This window comes from Protomyctophum parallelum (genome assembly GCF_964188405.1).
Source record: "Protomyctophum parallelum genome assembly, chromosome: 2".
Lineage (NCBI taxonomy): Eukaryota > Metazoa > Chordata > Actinopteri > Myctophiformes > Myctophidae > Protomyctophum > Protomyctophum parallelum.
Window position 1 is genome coordinate 26,726,716 of NC_139699.1, and position 20,019 is coordinate 26,746,734.

Sequence of the window (20,019 nt, forward strand, 5' to 3'; positions counted from 1 at the left end):
CTAACACCATTACATCGCGTTACGTTACATAACGAAACTACTATTTTTTTTACATTTCCCATTCCATAACGGCGTTATAGTTACTGTGCGTGTGTTAACCGCGTTATGGCATTATTATGTCAACTTATGTGATCAGTGAAAAGTCTCACCATGCAGCTCCGTGAGTCTATCATTCAGGCGTCTCTGTGCTGCTGACTGCAGAGAGAGTGCTCTCGGTGTTGACAGTTTCGTTTGTGCTGCCTCTCATACTAGCCTCTGAGCCCACATGGCTTATTGGCTTCACACCCTAACGTGAACAAAGCACGTCGCAGAAGAGGTCATTGATTGGCTAACGTAGGGCCAGATTTCAGGGTAAGGAAATCAGAGACAGTCTATAGAGTAGACACTACACAGAAATCACCGGTTGAACGAAAATTATAATACCAGTACCACACGCTAAAATGGCAAATGCGGATCATGACAGCGAGATCGGTTGCTTTGGGGGTTGGAAATATAAACATTACTTTGAGTACTTGCGGGTCAAGTAAAGTAAAGTAAAGTAAAGTAGTTACTTTCATAATTTAATTTAAAGTAAAGTAACAAATAACTTTTTTAGATAAGTAACTATAATTCTTTACTTTTTAAAAGTAAAAAGTTTAAAAGAGCCCAACATTGCTCGCGAGAGACTCCATCGCTCTCCGTACGAGACAGGATATTTGGCCTTACAACGCAGATATTATTCTCAGCGATGTCTGGCCTCAACCCAGACATCATTGTGTTAAAGTTTCGGCATCCCGGTTAAGTTCTAATCGGACACCACTGCGGCGGTCCTAGCCCAGACAACCAGCACTAGTTTGAGCTATCTTATAGTTGGCCTATAATGACATGCCGGCAGGTTACAGTGAGTGATTAAATTATATACAATAAAATACTGACATTTAATATCGAATTTTGTTCATTAAAAACACGACTACCATGTAGTAAACCGGAGATGGCGTGTCTTTCTTTTTTATGTCTTGGAATGGCTATGAAGCTGTCCGTATCCAGTTCCACGGATGTCTTCCTCTGTGACAAGCCTCCAACCACACCACCAGGCCTCTCTGTTTTCAGTGTGTACATAAATGTGTGTACATACAAGCCACATATCACACAGACTCACTCTCGGCAGCGCTGAAGTACTCTGGGTTGACTGAAGCATACAGAACTCCGTTCCCCAAGCGGTCACTGTTACTAAAGGACACAAATGGGCAGAAAGGATTATTGCACGCACGCACACACATACACAGGTTTGTATTACTATACATACTTGTGAGAACATCAACGTTTTTCTGAATGCCCTTTATACATAAATGAACAAAGCGGAAAAATTGCTGATCTACAAGCGTGCTGTGACGCATTGTAGATCTGCTATTTTCTGGTGTACAGCACTGGCGTGAAACCACACACACACACACACACACACACACACACACACACACACACACACACACACACACACACACACACACACACACACACACACACACACACACACACACACACACACACACACACACACACACACACACACACACACACACACACACACACACACACACACACACACACACACACACACACACACACACACACACACACACACACCTTTATTTGAGTCCACATTTATAAAATACATTATCAAGGGCACAAATATTTTCAGTTGCTTCTGATATACTACGCACTCGAAACATCACGTGCCTCAGTGCTTGAGTCCAAACAAGCACACACACACACACACACACACGACTGATGGAAAACATTTTACAACCACGCTGCTGTTTTTCCCATGGTCGTAATAGTCAAACGTTAGCTGAACCTAACTCGACGCACAGAGCCAGAGAGGCTAGAACTTGTAATCAGGTCTTCAAGTCAGCTGTGTTTCCTTCCACAGCTGAGCTCCATGTAGGGAGACAATCCACTCTTTCTATCCAAACACTTTTTTTTTCTGTTTTCTTCTCACAAAATTAAAACATGAGCTAAAACTGGATAAATCGTTAACGGGATTTTGCCTGAAATATGCGAGGCGCCTGACACAATCATAATGGTAATCACACACTCACACACCCTAGCCTGGCATTACATGGCATTACTGCGTAGATATCATCGGCCTTGTGGTTAGAGTGTCCGCCCTGAGACTGGGAGGTTGGGGTTCAATCCCCGGCCAGGTCATACCAAAGACTGTAAAAATGGAACCCAATGTCTCCCTGCTTGACACTCAGCACCAGTGTCATGTCCAGGGGGTGTACTTGTACATCAAGCTGCCTCACGCTACAGAAACAGGAGATAGGCTCCTGCCCTATGGGCCTCATGGCTCGGCAAGGCTACTTTACTGTGTAGATATTAGTCTGGAACTTCGGTGTGCAAGATTTATTTTCAAGGGGCGGTTGCAGACAAAACACACCGTTTCTTGTTGATGGCCAGCACTGCGGTGACCGCCAGGCAGGTGAGGAGGATGGCAAGGATGGGGACGAAGATCATCACGTAGAGATGACTCTCATATCCTGGTGGAACGAACACACACACACACACACACACACACACACAGGGTATGACAAAGTTCTAATGTGCGATTTGCGAAACAGTGTGAAAGGCGCCCCCCACCCCACACTAGCACGATTCCTAAACAATGAACACAATATGTAAAATGATGATGTTTTAGTAATATTGTTCCTGCTGTTCTACATGCTGCCAACCAGGTGAAGACATCACGGACTGAGGCTGACATTTAGGGTTTTACGGAAGATGCTTCTGAACATGTTGTTAGTTTGACCACTTCAAATTCTCTAATCTTAAAATAACCAAAAATCTTACTTAAGATCTACAAGCTCTCAATGTGTCTCTTGTTTGTGTTCCTCACCTCCCTTGATGCTGCAGATACTTTGGATCTTTGGCTACTGTAATCCGTAACATTCGCTCTTATTTCATCCACATCTTATATGGCATTTATTTAGTACATTTTGTCCTAACTTTACAATCGTATCAAACAGGATCACACACACACACACACACACACACACACACACACACACACACACACACACACACACACACACACACACACACACACACACACACACACACACACACACACACACACACACAGTATGGTTGCGCTGCATGGACGCCAAAAATAATGAATCGAACATTTTCTAATAAACCGTGGCCTCATGGGCATGAGTCGAGGGTTATTAATACAGAATACAGAATTGTTTCAGTCTGTGTCCCTTCCCTCCCGAGGTCTTTTCAGACAGATATCTTATAGCCAACAACTCATTGGCCTAGAACCGGAAGTAAAATCAACTAGGCTATGTTAGCTGCAATCTTTTTATAAGTCACCCGAAATGTACATTTTGTAACCTTGACTAGCGACGCTTTAGTTATGAGCCATGAACATCGCTGTTTTGATCAAAAACTCAATCTGGGGAAAAGAATCAGAGATAAAAGGGTTAAAATGTTCAGTTGACGTTGAAGTGAATGGAGGGGAAGCTTTTTTACTGACGGACCATAGCCTAGCCGAGCATTGCCTAGCAACAGCGACCTAACAGACGATTAGCAATCTCAAACTGAATCAATAAAGAAACACAAAAGTCATTAAAGTTGTCATTGGCAGTGCGCGCCATTGGGAAGTTATTGTTTTGCTAACACACATCAAACCAAAATGGATGGAAGCTGAACCACATCACTATTGTGGGCATATCATCATAATAGGCAAACATACAGCGATACTGTGTGTGTGTGTGTGTGTCTCTTACGTTCCGGGACATAGAAAGCTAGTGGTTGAGTCCAGGATCCATTCCCGGCCAGGGAAGTAGCTCTGACTCTGACCGAGTAGTTCCCTGGGCTCAGGTTGGAGAGCTTCGCCCCACGCTGCTCTGCATACAGCTGACGAGACACGCACTCGTGCTTATCAGACTAAACACACACACACACACACACACACACACACACACACACACACACACACACACACACGAGCCGAAATCAGATTAAATGGTCCACAAACAAACAGGGTAAAGACTTACATAAAACCTACTGTACCATGTGTCTAAACAACATGCTAACTTAATAAAATTCTTAACATTGGTGGTCAAGCAAAACAAAATAACACACATAACTAACCAGTGTTGTTTTCGTCGACTAAAACTAAGACGAAAAATGTTCGTCGACTACCTTTTTTCACTGACTAAAACTAAATAAAAACTAAATAAAAACGAATCTATGATGACTAAAACTAAGACTAAATATACTGACAATTTCATCAACAAATAAAAACTAGACTAAAATGTTAGTAAGGGACTAGTGGACAAGAGATCTAGTTTTATGCTGGGTTGCATGCTGAAAAATTTCAGCATGCAACCAAAGTGTAAAATATGTCATTACAACGACATCAAGGCCTGTCAAAACACATTTTAGTCGACTAAATAAACTGTAGATTTAGTCGACTAAAATCGTATGACATTTAGTCGACTAAAACTAGACTAAACACTAGAACATTCCAGGTGACTAAAATGTGACTAAAACTAAGTGAAAACTATTCAAGAGACTATGACTAGAACTAAAATAGAAATTTGCTGCCAAAAACAACACTGTAACTAACGCAACATACAGCAGCTCTGACTGCATATAAACTAAAGGTAGCAAGAAGGATACATGAATCACCTTCTGTTGAACTGCTATTCTTGCTATCTTTTAAATTTTAGAAGAAAAAAAAAAGGGGGGGGGGGGGGGGGGACAGCAGGGTGAACGTGTGCAATTACTGATTACATTCAAGTAGATCAGAGAGGCTTATTGTTGGTATCAGTCTATCCCTGTTACAATGCGCTAGACCTCTAGGAGATGGATTGCCGAAGAGCAGCGCCAGACCTAACATCAGTTCCCAGTATGAGTACGCCGAAGTGGTCGGTGCGTCGGGGATCGAGCCCTGCCTTGACCCTGTGGTCCAAAGACGAGCCCTGCCGACACATACATTTCCTTCTATTCCATTATTCTGTGTTTGAGTAAGTCGTACCTCGGTGGTCAGTCTGAACTTGATCTCGTACATGAGGATCAGTCCGTTGGGTCGGTGGGGCTCAGGCCAACGCAGGAACACCCAGTCATCCTGACCCTCCCAGGTCACTGGACCCGAGATGTCGTCTGCCTTGTCTGGATGGATGAATGGAGACACACAGGTTCAAAATTAGTTTAACAGACGTACTGCTTGTGACGCAACGCTCCGCCATAAGGAATGTAATTAGCTTCCGCTTCTTCTTTGCGTCCAACAGGCCGCAGTATATTAGTTAATATATGTGCGACAAAACATAGAAATAGATGCAATAGATTCCCAGAATACATGATTCCTGTAATAAAATTATACTTTTAATCTCAAGATTCCGTCGGAACATTTTACTATGGCTTCAATTGTTTTCTTAGCGATTATCAAGTGGATTACTTTTTCGATCAATCAATTTTAAAAGCAAGTATTTAAAACACTAATAATAATTATGTGACCAAACTTGACACACAGTAAGTCATTGGATTTCTATGCAACACCTACATAGACACACAGCTCTACTATGGGGGGGGATCATGGTCAGTTTGGCATAAAGGATTTGGGCGGGGTCAACAAAATGGGTCAGGGAATCAGTTTACCTGCAGGTTTGGTCCTGGAGAAGAGGAACTCTGCGGCGCTGCAGCGGCGAACCTGGCGGTCGCAGGCGTGCACATCCAGGCGGTACACGGTGAACGGTTGCAGGCTGGAGATCTGCAGCTCTCGCTCCCTCACAGAGCGCTCCGAGAACTCAAACTCCTGGTCCATGGGCTCCGCCACGGCCCCACCCCCCGTGCCGTTGGAGGACAGAGTGGGTGAAGAGGAGGATGAGGAGGAGGTGGTGGTGGCAGCGGTGGTGGTGGTGAGGGAGGTGTTGGAGAAGCGTGGAGGAGGAGTGGAACGGAGGACTGACGTGGAGTTGGCCACGCCAAACACGTCCCTACGACGACGGTCTGGAGGACTGGGTGGGCAAAAAAGAAATCTCGTAATCTCGTTTTGGCACGTTTTGGTGCAATAGCCATTCACAAGATTATCTCGTTTAAGCACAGATTGTGGTTAAGCCTGCAGATGAGGGGAAGAGAATGAATAAAAAATAAAATAAAATAAAGATCAGTGGTTCTCAACCTTTTCCGGCTGCTACCAATATAAGAATTGTATGACAGGTTTTACTCTGGTTCCACAGATGCATATTGTGACTGGGAATTATTGCGATCGCACTGACTATGAGACCCTGCAGATCGTGTCTGTCTGTCTGTGTGTGTGTCTGTCTGTCTGTCCCGCTGTGACACCACCCGCCCGCCACCAGAGGGCGCAGCTGTAGCACACACACACACACACACACACACACACACACACACACACACACACACACAAACAAACAACCACACACACAAACAACCACACACACACACACACACACACACACACACACACACACACACACACACACACACACACACAGTAGAAAACTTAAAAAAATTACTAACTAAAAAGAAAGAAAAAAGTAAGTAATTTATTCTAATTGTTGTTATTGCAATTTACGAGCTGCGTTCGCTTCCCGCGTTTGCGCGTCTTACTTGTATAGGTGAGGGGACTTGGGCTCATTAGGTCCACTGGCAGAGCCTGACCAGAGCCTTTGGGGACTGCCCATAAGTCAGACATACCGTTAATGACATGTTACAGAGCCTTTTGTGCCGGTTCTGGACAACCGTGTATCCGTGAAATAGGTGGGGTGAACGTTTCTCGAGTTACGTGGATTCCAGACATACACACGTACAGAGAAGTGGTACATTTATTGTAAGATAGTTTGATTACTTTTGATGCCGTAAAAGTATTTTTTTTCTTTTTTCCTTCTTTAGGAATTACGTCCTTAAATTGCCACTTCACTGTCATCTGGGGACCCCCCAAAATCATGTGGGCAGCCCCCTGGGGGTCCCGACCCACAGGTTGAGAACCACTGGGATAGATGCTGCAACAGTCATTACCTTCCAAACAAGTGTCACTCTCCCATGCCACGTGTTACTAAATTAAATTTCCTTTTCGAAATTGCACAAGAATCTTTTGCAGATTGTTAAAGGTCTAGACTTAAGTTTTTGTCAGAATTGAATTGAGGACAGGAAACACAATTAGGCATCAGTGGACATCTGACTTATTTTCGGGAGGAGGCATCTTAATTGATGAATTTACAGACTAGTCCAGTCATGGTTGTTTCTGTTTTAAGAGAGCTTCTGGGAACTGAGGTGCATCATCGACGGTGTCACACCAGAACACAGAAGACGGTTGACTGGCAGTCTGACTAGCTGCTATATTATTATAGCACGACATGTTAAATCATTTACCATATCAACATGGCTATGATGATTTAAAAAAACAAAGCTTTGTCTGTATTAACCTTGATAACCGTCTTGATCCAAGGCTGTCAAAAATGGCGGACAGGTAGCAAACTTTAGTTAAACTTGCAGAGTGACTAATTACTTTACTTGGGTTACATTCTGTTGTACTTGAATGTTGACATGAAATAATAATCCTGTTTAGTGTTTCATAATAAGAATACAGCTTGGCCTAGCGACGCTGCTGATCAATGCACGCCGAGAGGCTAGGATGCACTTTTATGCAACGTTGTGCTCGAAGCTGGTTATAAAGCTACCAAGGATTCATCAGTGATATCGAATCCTGGGACATGTGTTTATAAAATCCTGGTGACGCCAGGTTGCGTTGCCTGCGCTGCACATATTTATTTTGTACAATCCCTCCACCGGCTTCTCACGTAGCGGTGGTACATGTCCTGTGGACCGGCACGTTCTGCATACTGGTGGTTGAGAACCCCTGGCTTAGCCGTTCGTTAGCTTCAGGCCTTGAATAAGGCACCTCATGGAAAGGGGACCTTTGGCAGGGAACGGACATGGACTGAAAACTATTCTGGCAGTCACAGAGTTTTAACAAGCCCACTATGGATCCATGTAGAGTTGAGAGACGTGTTGCACCTCTACAGCCTGTCAGCTAACGGTAATGTAATGGTAATTGGTGTCATTGCAGCATGGATTGCTGACTGCACATTCCTAGCCCATCTCACACACATACAGTGATGCCTGTCCTCAAACAACCCAGAATGACTCTTCACGTGCACGTGTGTGTGTGTGTGTGTGTGTGTGTGTGTGTGTGTGCATTGATTTGTACTGTCTGGCTGCAAGGAATCTTCCCTTGATTTCATTACTACTCCAGATGAAACAACAGCACACAGCCTCACAGCTGTGTATGTGTGTGTGTGTGTGTGTGTGTGTGTGTGTGTGTGTGTGTGTGCGCGCGCGTGCAGGAAAAGGGAATGAGAAAGCAAAACAATGCATGTGTATTTTTGTGTGTAGGTGTCTGCGTACAGTACCAGTAGACTATGGACTGGTATTCGTACAGTACTATTATAGCAGTTGTGTAATGGGGATCTGCATGGTGGAACGACAATTTTATGTGCGAATAGAGCTCCGACGACCAGCTTTAGGAAATATGCATTTCACCTTAATGTGTCATTCATTTTACTTAGGTTTATAGTAGGAAACATGAATCCTGAGCTGGAGAGACATCACATGTCTCCTGTTACTGAACCAACACTCAACCTTAGCAATGATTACTACCACAATATAGAGCCGTTTTACACATACTTAAGGAACAGCAACTCAAAACACTGTCTGGGGTGCTGTAAAAATTACCTCAAAGTTGTGTTTGAAATTGATTCAATGTCCCCAAGAAGCAGCAATAGTAGCAGTGACATGTCTTCCTTACCGTGGGGTGAATATGGAGTTGTGCAGGAAGTTCTCAAAGACTTTGCGGTAGGAGGCGTCGGCAGCCTCGGCCTCCAGGTCCTGGGCTGACTTAGGACAGGGGCAGCATGGACCCTTTGGGTCCCCGTCAGGGTCTGCCTTGGTGGGCTTACTCTCCTCCTCCTGGTCATTCACACCTGTGGCTGCTAGACGGATGGGAATCTTCAACTCTGGATGGAATCAAACACACAGAGAGGAAGGTGAGGAGGTGTGTGTGTGTGTGTGTGTGTGTGTGTGTGTGTGTGTGTGTGTGTGTGTGTGTGTGTGTGTGTGTGTGTGTACGTGTGTGCGTGTGTGCGTGCGTGCACACTAACCTTTGGAGCAGTAGTTGTGCTGGTACAGCTCTCCGTCCTCAGCCTGCTGCTGCCAGCGGAGCAGGTAGTAGGTGTGGTTTCCGTTGGGAGAGACGGGCGGAGACCAGCGCACCACCAGGTGGGTAGAGGAGTTGGAGTACGCCCTCACATCCAGAGGCATGCTGGGAGCTGAGAGAGAGAGAGAGAGTTGACTTCAGGAAAAGCACAAAAATATTGGCATCAAAATGTACATAAAGTGCCAAAGGTAAAAAGGTCCTCATTGTGTCGAAGGTCCCATTTCCCAAAATGTGTACAAATCCTATGAAAATAGCCGATCTACAAGCTCACAACAAGTTTGGCAATAACCTAAATCGAAAAAGTAACTAGTTTTCAAATAATTGTAGTGGAGAAAAGGTGCAATAATTGCCTTTGAGATGTAGTGGCGTAAAGTAAAGTAGTAAAGTATTGAAAATTGTACCAACTCCAGTATAAAGTAAAACAGACCTCAAAATCCAACTTAAGTACAGTACTGCAAATGTAGTTAGTTACTTTCAACCACGGCAAACAAATAAATCCATGAAATGAAGCCTGTTGGTTGCCAGTAGTACTGTACTGTACTGTACCTGCAGGGCTGGTGCGTATGTAGACCACCTGACTCTTGGCCCCAGGCATGTGCTTGTCCTCCACCATCAGCGTGACGGCCTTCACAAACACAGCGTACTGGGTGAAGGGCTTCAGTCCCGACAGCAGGACGCCGGGGTCAGAGTCGTCTCGTCTCAGCTCCACGTCCACCATGTTCCAGCTGTTGGAGCCACAGCCCTCCTGGCCGTCAAACTCTGTGATGTTGTGGAAGGGCCTGTTGGATGGATGGACGGGGGAGGGATGAGGGAAGTAGGCTTACAGTTAAGCCAAATTCCAATACCCAAAATCTCGGCCACTCACTCACTCACACGTGTCACTCCAGCATGGCGGTGTTATGGTGAAATTGGTGACCTGCCGAACGTTATGACCATCGTGTGGACTCCAAACAACTTACATGGAGGTCTTTAAATACCTGGCCTAAATACAGCTAGGTTGAACTCTGCTAATAAACAAACTGCAACGATTTCCGTTCGGACACTGACATTATGTGATTGTATACACGATTGTCACATATTTCCGCTGGTCACAAATTTCACCTTAACACCACCATGCTTTTCAAAGATTTCCACTCCGGAAATCACTTTGTTGCATTTTCCTCCAGACAACCTTTAGAATGATATACTGCAGTTGAAGGTAACCTATTCTTTTCATACAACAGTATTAAGCTGATGGCAGAGAACATCATCAGATTCAGGGGTTGGGGTTTATAATAGTCCGGGGCTCTCGTAGGGTTACGGTAACTTACGCCTCCTTATAGTACACTATGAAGCTGATGAGGTCTCTGTAGTCGGGCGGGCGGTATCTCTGCCAGGTGAGTTTGATCCTGGTGCTCCTGGTTGTGTTGGACTTGAACTTCAGCAGAGTGCTTTCACCTGGACACAAAGCAAGCACAGCTGTTGCTACACAACCGGTCCCTTAACCATTTAAACCCAATACATTTGGTCCCTCAAGGATCTGTACTAGTGACTATGATAAATGGTAAATGGTGCATTTATATAGCGCCTTTATCCAAGGCGCTTTACAGAGATTGTGCATTACATTCACCCATTCACACACACATTCATACACCGATGGCAGCGGAAACCATGCAAGGCACCAACTAGCACATCGGGAGCAATTAGGGGTTCAGTGTCTTGCTCAAGGACACTTCGACAGCAACTCTGGGGGAGCCCGGGTTCGAACTGGCAACCTTGCGGTTACCATCCAGGCACTCTACCCCTGAGCCACCACTAACCTTGTAGATCTGCTATTTAAAGGTTTTCCCCTGGAATATGGATGCAGGGGTTTCGGTTGTTCCCTAAATGAAAATCCCAGCATCCGAAGACTGCACTGCCCAGAGTAGCCAAAATGCTACTGTTCAATCATAACATGTGTTTCCATCCAAATAATAATTCTAAGCACTTTTGAATTACTGAAAACAAAAACTGAAACTTAAATTTCCCCGCACAACAAGTATATAGGGTTTAAGTGGGTTGTAACCAATGTTCCCCCTAACGTGCGCGCGCGCGCACATGGCCAAATGCTCTTGCGCACAACTGAAATCTGTCGCGCACAGACACCGACGCTGGTGTAAAAAAAAGTTTTCTTTAAAAGAAAAAGGTGTTCCCCCCCCCCCCCCCCCCCCCCCCCCCCCCCCCCCCCGCCCCCCCCCCCCCCCCCCGAGTATCATCTACATTACAGTAATAATACCTATCCCGAGTCGACATTTGCCCACACTTTATTTCTATTTACTTCACAGTTTATTTAGATTACACACACAGCACAGGCGAGGCGACAGACAGGTCTCCTCCCCTCCTTTTTTTACTCTTTGCTCTCCTCTCCTCTCCTCCTTGTATACTGCGCCCAGTGCGCCGTCTGCGCGGCCTTAGGTGGAGACGTAAGGAGCAGGCAGCACTGCAGTGCAGTCAGTGTGTGAAACCCCAAGAACCAGATAAGATCGCGTTGCGCCTTGGACCCGTGCGTTGATGGGACATTCAGATTTAAAAGGCGAACGGATGGAAGTGCGGCTGTGCGCAACAAGGAGAGGGGGAATAACGTTAGCTTCGCATTAGCTGGTTAGCTAACGTTGTTATCACTACAGCACAACAAGCCTCCGCAGTCCAGTGTGTACTTGTGAATGAAACAACATGTGGAAGTTAACATTAATCTCTACTCTAGCGGTCTAGTCCCATATGGAACCTCTCTCTGTAATTATCCAATCTGTTAATACAGCTTTCTTCAATCAATCAATCAATCAATCCCTCTGCTATGTAGAGCTACATATAATAATAGCTCATATCTGGCGTACTAGTAGGGGCTGCTGACGTTCGACAATCTGAGAAACTATAGGAGTTGACACACCAACAAATTAACTCGGTTTTATTGTGTTTGTGTGTGTGTCCCAATAAAGTTTTTACGGTTTCTCATGCCCCCCATGTAATGCACAATTGAGTAGGCTATTCATATACCAGTCGTTCTCAACCTGTGGGACCCCAGATGACAGTGAAGTGACAATTTAAGGACTTTTAAGACTTTTATAATGCCTCAAAGGCTCTAAAAGAAAAAATACCATTACTGCATCAAAAGTAATCAGCAAACCATGCTATAAAAACTGGTCAAAACTGGTGAAAATAGCCGATCTACAAGTTCACAACGAGCTTGTAGATTGGCTATTTTAACAATATTTATCTGTTGAACCATTCTGTTGCTTGTCTAGGTGGGGGATCCCCAGTTCAAATATGATTACTTTGGGGGGGTCACAGCCTGAAAAGGTTGAGAACCACTGATAACTGAATATTTCTAAAATTGCTAGCCTACCACCTTGATATAAAATAAAAATGTTGTAACTTGCGTAACCTTATGTAACTATTCATTGATTCACTCGTATACCAAAATCCATTTTGAAAAAATAAATAAAATCACACCTGTGTGAAGTGAGGGGCGCTCACTTCGCATTATCTAACGTTTGGATAGTTGGTGTCAAGGTGACGTATGTTTGCTCAGTAGTTGCTGATGTCTGCTCAGGAGGTTTGAGTGTTTGCTCAGAACGAAAAAAAATTAGAGGGAACATTGGTTGTAACGATGCTCTCTCTCATCTTACAGCTCGCACGGTCTCCGTTGTTGCGGCAGTCGTTTTCGCCGCAGGTCCCCAGCACTCCGGTCTTCTGCCACATCTTCTTGATCTCCGATGGGCAGAGCTTGGGGTTGGCTCTGAAGAACATCTTCCCTGCTCCGATGGTCAGGTTGTGCTGCTTCCAGTCCCACAGGTACTGCAGCTGCTGGTTGTCAAACACTGAGAAGGCATACGCTCTGCCGGAGAGAGAGAGAGAGGAATAACAGAAGAGAAGAGGTACAGAGAAGACAAGAGGAGAGACGATGACAGAAATAGAGAAGAGAGAGAAGAGAAAGATAAAACAAGAGATGGAGAAGAGACATAAGAGGAGATAGAAAAGAGATGGGGATAGAGGAAAAGAGATAGATAAGCGAGAGATAGAGGAGACAGAGGAGAGGAGAGAAAGGTTGGTTGTGTAAGGATAGTTATTGTTGCACTGACAGTTGCATTCCATAACAGATACAGTAACTACCCAGGATGTGTGGGTTTTTTATATCTACATTTGTTTTGTTTGTCTCAAGGCTGAAGGAATGGGTCTCTGTCTGTCTGTCTGTGTGTGTGTGTGTGTGTGTGTGTGTGTGTCTCTGTGTGCGACTGTGCGTGCATGTGTGCGTGCGTGCGTACTGAAGCGTGGGTTAGATCTTGTGTGTCTGTGACCTTGGAAATTATCTATGAAGGAACAAACTTCTAGACAATTCTGATAGGAATGTCTGGGGTGTGTGTGTGACGTGTGTGTGTGTGTGTATTTGAAGGTCTTGGTGTGGTTTTGCTGTATGCATGAGCAGGCCTTATGTATGCTCTGCGTTCATAAGTGCAGTCCATCTACTTCAAAAGAGTGAGCAATGCCCACACAGGCACACCACCAACAGAGGGAGCTACGCTGATCTCATTCCCCGCAGATTCGGCACACACATGGGGATGAATTCATCACTATATGCCACCAAAATGTGGAATGCCCGACTCCCTACTCTCCTTCAAAACCACCATAAAAGAGCACCACAAATAATCACCCCCCAATGTTTTTCTGTAAATATACTTCTGCTCCTGACCTAGGATTGATGATTTCTTGTATAGTATTGTGTCTTGATGAATTGAATACACAGGACCACAATGGAAACAAGCCCTCTGGGCTTTTTTTTTTGTTATCTATTAATTGTATGTGCATACATATTGTATGTACATCTGTACTTTTTGCAAACTGTTAATAAAGTATTCAATCAATGATTCAAACTACTCAGCCTCTTAACGTAAGCGATGAAGGAATTCTATGGTTGTAATGATGGCAAGTGTCTCCTGATGAAATGCATGCCGCCTATATATTTGTCTCATTGGACCATATCGGGGCAGGGAGGGACGATAATTATGCTGCCCATGTTAGGACAAAACTAAGTCTAGACCTTTAACAGTCTGCAAAAGATTATTGTGCCATTCCAAAAAGGAAATTAATTTAGCACCCCGACTCTGTCTGACCAGAAATGAACAGAGCTTTCATTAATGCCATTCGTAAGACCTAAGACTAAGGAAGTATGCTGTGCACGTCAGTCACCCAATCAGCTCTGCATGTAAACAGTTGGTCATAGAACCTAAACGGAAAGAAGTCCCCAGGACTTTTTAGTGTTACCCTTTTAGCCCAAATGCCCTGCTGTACCTCGTGCCGTTTACATGTCTAATAAAGTATCCAAACAATCCAGTCTGAGGTCAGATGGTTACGAGTTTGTTACTGGATCAACTGAGACAATCTATTATACTGTAAAGGCAAAGGAAAGCTCCACTCCTAAGTCGTCATTGATTATCCTATAAGCTTTAATGTCTTACTGTACCACGTGCTGTTTACATTTCTGACGTATTCAATCAACCAATCACAACTCAACAACTACTGTAGCCTACTGTCAAGGTTTCCTTGAGCAAGGCACTTCAATGTACACACACACACACACACACACACACACACACACACACACACACACACACACACACACACACACACACTGTCCTTGACTTGTTATGCGACTCTTCTTCTCTGTTCACATTCCAACACCACCGCAGTACAATTCCACTGCTCTGTTCCCATGGCAACGCTCACCGCCACACACAGCACATTAAAGGGAGGAATGTGACGGAAACACAGCGCTGGCCGTAACATTTCTGATTTAAAAAATGTGTTTTTTTTAATACCGTTTATGCGTCCTTGCATCCATCCATCGATCCAAGCTCACAATGCCTCACTATTTTCACAATTCTCGCTCTCTTATATAATTTGACAATTTGGCCAGTTTTTATAGTAGTTTGTTGATTACTTTTGACGCAGTAATGGTCTTTTTTTATTTTTTCCCTTTTTTAAATAAATTGCCACTTCACTGTCATCTGAGGACCCGCCCCCTAAAACAAACCCTGGGCGTCCCCCGACCCACAGGCTGAGAAGCCGTGGTATTATGCCATACTGTAAGCTCCATGAGGACCATACTGTAAGCTTCATGTGAGCACCAGGAGGACCATACTGTAAGCTCCATGTGAGCACCAGGACGACCATACTGTAAGCTCCATGTGAGCACCAGGAGGACCATACTGTAAGCTCCATGTGAGCACCAGGAGGACCATACTGTAAGCTCCATGTGAGCACCAGGAGGACCATACTGTAAGCTCCATGTGAGCACCAGGAGGACCATACTGTAAGCTCCATGTGAGCACCAGGAGGACCATACTGTAAGCTCCATGTGAGCACCAGGACCATACTGTAAGCTCCATGTGAGCACCAGGAGGACCATACTGTAAGCTCCATGTGAGCACCAGGACCATACTGTAAGCTCCATGTGAGCACCAGGACCATACTGTAAGCTCCATGTGAGCACCAGGAGGACCATACTGTAAGCTCCATGTGAGCACCAGGACCATACTGTAAGCTCCATGTGAGCACCAGGACCATACTGTAAGCTCCATGTGAGCACCAGGACCATACTGTAAGCTCCATGTGAGCACCAGGACCATACTGTAAGCTTCATGAGAGCACCAGGAGGACCATACTGTAAGCTTCATGAGAGCACCAGGAGGACCATACTGTAAGCTCCATGTGAGCACCAGGAGGACCATACTGTAAGCTTCATGTGAGCACCAGGACCATACTGTAAGCTTCATGAGAGCACCAGGAGGACCATACTGTAAGCTTCATGTGAGCACCAGGACCAGGGTTCATGTCACTACACTCTCTGCTCGTGTTTTCCAGTCTCTTTACACCAGTGCTTCTCAAACTTTTTAAAGTCAAGGACCCCAATTTCATATGTATTTGGCTGCGGACCCCCCTCTGAAAAGGTTTTGTGCAAAGAGACATTTGTGTTATTCGAAAAATTGCAGATGTACAAGCATGCAGTGCGGCACAATGTGACGCACTGTGAGCTTGGACAGTAGATCTTCTATTTTGAAGAGCCAATGTATAATGGATAATGTGGTTAAAGTGATGCTATGCTAACTACTAATAGTATACTAAACCTCTGAAACCCCACTGAAGGACCCCAGACCCCACTTTGGGAACCACTGCACTACATCACCCAAACTACGTTGTTCTGCCCCATGCTACACACTGCGCAAAAAGCATGGAATACGGTTGAGTATATTCCAGGAAACACCCGGTAAATTTAACAAACTCCGGTAAACTCCCGAAATGTACCATCACCCACGTATATTACTGTATATTACTGAATATGCCCGCTAAACTTGATGTGTACGGGCAAATCTAGTGCCCAGAATTGCCCGTTAATCCCTCTTTTCACGCAGTGCTACATATCTGTAATTACCCAACAAAGAATGCCAATTTTCTTTTTTGAAATTTTTCATTTGTGTATTTTTATATAAAAAGTCCATAAAAATCTAAATCAATTACTTCCTTTGAACGAAAACGTGGGGCGTGATGCCGTGTAGAAGAATAAATAATGAATGAATAATGAATGAATAATTTTATCCCATTAAAACGGGATTATATTCATGGGTTGAAGCAACATAAAATGAAATCTCACGACTGAAAAGTTTGTGTTGTGTGTGTGTGTGTGTCTGTGTGTGTGTGGCCTGTGGGGGTCCTTACTCCTCCAGAAGTTCGTCTCCGTCGATGAAGCGGAGGTTCTTGAGGAAGGACAGAGACACCAGTGTGTGAGAGTGTGTGATGCGGACATATCCCGTCACTCTCTTGATCAGTCCCATGAAACTCTCCAGCTCTGACATGATGTTATCTGACAGAGAGAGAGAGAGAGAGAGAGAGAGAGAGAGAGAGAGATTCAGTATGATTGAGATAGAAAGACACTGTGGTGTCATTTCGTAAATGAATGCCTTACTTGATCAAACTACGTCGAAACGTGGCGTGAAGAGGTACGCGCTTCGAGCTTCACGAGATCCGCTACTATTGCTATTTTTGAGGGGCGCCAGCCCTTCCTATACTCGGCTATTAGTGTAGATTTTCGTCTTACACAAACATTAAATTCCCATTGACAATGAACAGAGAATTTAGGTCATATGTGTGTGAGCAAATCGACATGTTACGTCATGATGATGTACAATGCGCCCATGTGAAGTGAGAGGCGCTCTTTCTTATCATTGTACATCATCACGGATCATCTCATACTGGCTGTGATTAGTTAGCTGATTTTCTGGTCTAAATATGACGTAGATTTTTCCTTCATTGTCAATGGCGTTTACGTCCTATTTAGCAGGCATTTGACCTGAATTCCTCAAAAATCTTGAGACGTGTGGGGACAAAAACTGTATATAGGAGGGCCCTTCAAAAATAGCAAACTGATGTGTGAGCTTGTAGATCGGCTATTTTCCGTGCATAAAAGACATGCTATGCTGCCAGTCAGTAACAATCATAGACGTATATAAAGGCTAGATGGCTCAAGGTGGAGCGGAGCCATCTTGCTTTGGTGCTACAGTACCGTATGTTCTATGGCAGCTCAAACAAAAATACTCATAACTCGCTCAAATCTTGACGGATTTACAAACGGGTTGGTTTATTACAAACATCAACGTGGCTATGATTCAGGATGCTTATCTGCTTAATGATATTTGTCCTATGAATGTCATATTAAATCATATAAGTATGCAGTCGTCTCTGACGTTTATAAGCGACGTCGCTCTCCATTGGCCAGCAGCACGGGTGAGCCATCTAGCCATTCTTATATATCGATGGTAACGGCATTACTTACATCCTCTGCGTATGTTGATGTGGATGTTATATATCGATGGTAACGGCATTACTTACATCCTCTGCGTATGTTGATGTGGATGTTATATATCGATGGTAACGGCACTACTTACATCCTCTGCGTATGTTGATGTGGATGTTGTTATATATCGATGGTAACGGCACTACTTACATCCTCTGTGTATGTTGATGTGGATGTTATATATCGATGGTAACGGCACTACTTACATCCTCTGCGTATGTTGATGTGGATGTTGTTATATATCGATGGTAACGGCACTACTTACATCCTCTGCGTATGTTGATGTGGATGTTGTTATATATCGATGGTAACGGCACTACTTACATCCTCTGCGTATGTTGATGTGGATGTTATATATCGATGGTAACGGCACTACTTACATCCTCTGCGTATGTTGATGTGGATGTTGCCTTTGATGACCGTGCAGCCTTTGAGCAGCTGGGCGGCGTTCACAGAGTCAATGGTGACTTTCTCATCACAGATCTTATCACATAGTCCATCACATGCTGTACAGAACATGCTGCAGAGAGAGGAGAGGAAAGAGGACACAACTACGTTTACATGTTGTTCTTCAGAGGCCTGATTTCACAACGCAAAGATAAGACGATGACGACGCCTCTTGCCGAAAATTGATGATAAAGATGAGCTGTGGGGTTGCAATGGGAGAATGTAGACACTATCACTATCATTTATTTTTTTAGATCCCCATTAGCTGCCACCTAAGTAGCAGCTACTCTTCCTGGGGTCCACAACAAACGAAACAATACATATCACATATTAAAAACATAAAGCAAGGGAAAAAATTATAATAATTATATATTCAGCTGAGTAGTTAATTAACACCACGAACGCCCAGGGGTTAGGACGATTAAATCAGAGCGCCTAGCAATTTGCAGCAACGGAGCACATTTAGCGACGCACCAGGCGCTATCCCGGATAGCTAGATGTAGCTAAAACACCCCCGAGGCGATCGACAACTACGGAAGGTATGATTAATTCTAGCACGACTAGCGACGGGACCGCGATGGCCCGTCTAAAACATAATCTTTGCTTAGAAATTGGATGGAATGATTTAGATCAAAAGTTATTCACGTTTTAAGATTTTCGGTCTCATCCACTAATATGGTGGGGGAACATTTTGTATGACGTCCCAACCGGAAATGACATCGAATGTTGCCCAACAGACGCTCCCAGCCTGTGGAGCTATGCGATCGGTTTTGATATAAATAAATCTGTCCTTTTATTAATCTCCGTCCTGAGCGCTGGGCGTTACTATTTGATAGGATGGAGAACTTTGTTTATGCTGCTCAGGTTGGTAACATTAGGGTTATTGATCATGTGTTTTTAAGGAGTTAAAACTCACTGGGTGCTTCATTGATCATAAGTGGTGACGTAGTCTATATTGTAATTAATCAGGCTTTAAAAAATATGTTACACCCATTGCACAGTGGCCGTACACATGGCCTTGCATAGTGACAGAGTTCCACCTCTCTCCACCCTACCCTACTCCCCCACAGATCTCACCTGTCAGGGTCCGTGCGGGTGTACCCGGATGGACAGTCGGGCATGCACTCCCCGGCGTGGATGACGAAGGTGTCCGAGTCGGGCAGGTGGACCTGGGAGCAGACGTCCTCACTGACGCAGCGCCAGCCCTCGAAGCGGTAGGTGCCGGCGGGGCAGTCGGCCACGCAGCGGCCCTCGTGGTAGTAGTGGACGCAGGCCACGCACGCCAGGTCACTGCCTGGCACCCAGCAGCTGCCCAGACACTGGGGGTGGCAACACTCGCCCTCCTGGGTGCATGCCCGACGCTCGCGCACACACTTCTCCGGACACTCTGTTGAAATAGTAAAAGAGAAGGATTGAGTGATTACTTTAATACTTTGTGACAGCCCTAGTCGCACACAATTATAACACCTACAACAATGTTTGT

General features: G+C 44.7%; 1 protein-coding gene across 1 annotated transcript in view; it reads right to left on the minus strand.

Moving 5' to 3' along the window:
* Window positions 1-20,019, minus strand: part of LOC310879503 (insulin-like growth factor 1 receptor) — an 89,280-nt gene that overhangs the window by 17,197 nt on the left and 52,064 nt on the right. Inside the window, exons 3-15 of the mRNA XM_083794240.1 lie at window positions 19,614-19,923; window positions 18,470-18,609; window positions 16,955-17,099; window positions 12,871-13,079; window positions 10,537-10,663; window positions 9,773-10,005; window positions 9,171-9,338; window positions 8,819-9,026; window positions 5,647-6,005; window positions 5,027-5,160; window positions 3,771-3,930; window positions 2,420-2,519; window positions 1,139-1,209 (exon numbers count right to left, since the gene is read on the minus strand). Of these exons, the coding sequence (XP_083650366.1) occupies window positions 1,139-1,209; window positions 2,420-2,519; window positions 3,771-3,930; window positions 5,027-5,160; window positions 5,647-6,005; window positions 8,819-9,026; window positions 9,171-9,338; window positions 9,773-10,005; window positions 10,537-10,663; window positions 12,871-13,079; window positions 16,955-17,099; window positions 18,470-18,609; window positions 19,614-19,923 (2,364 nt within the window). The remainder of the gene's footprint in view (window positions 1-1,138; window positions 1,210-2,419; window positions 2,520-3,770; window positions 3,931-5,026; window positions 5,161-5,646; window positions 6,006-8,818; window positions 9,027-9,170; window positions 9,339-9,772; window positions 10,006-10,536; window positions 10,664-12,870; window positions 13,080-16,954; window positions 17,100-18,469; window positions 18,610-19,613; window positions 19,924-20,019) is intronic.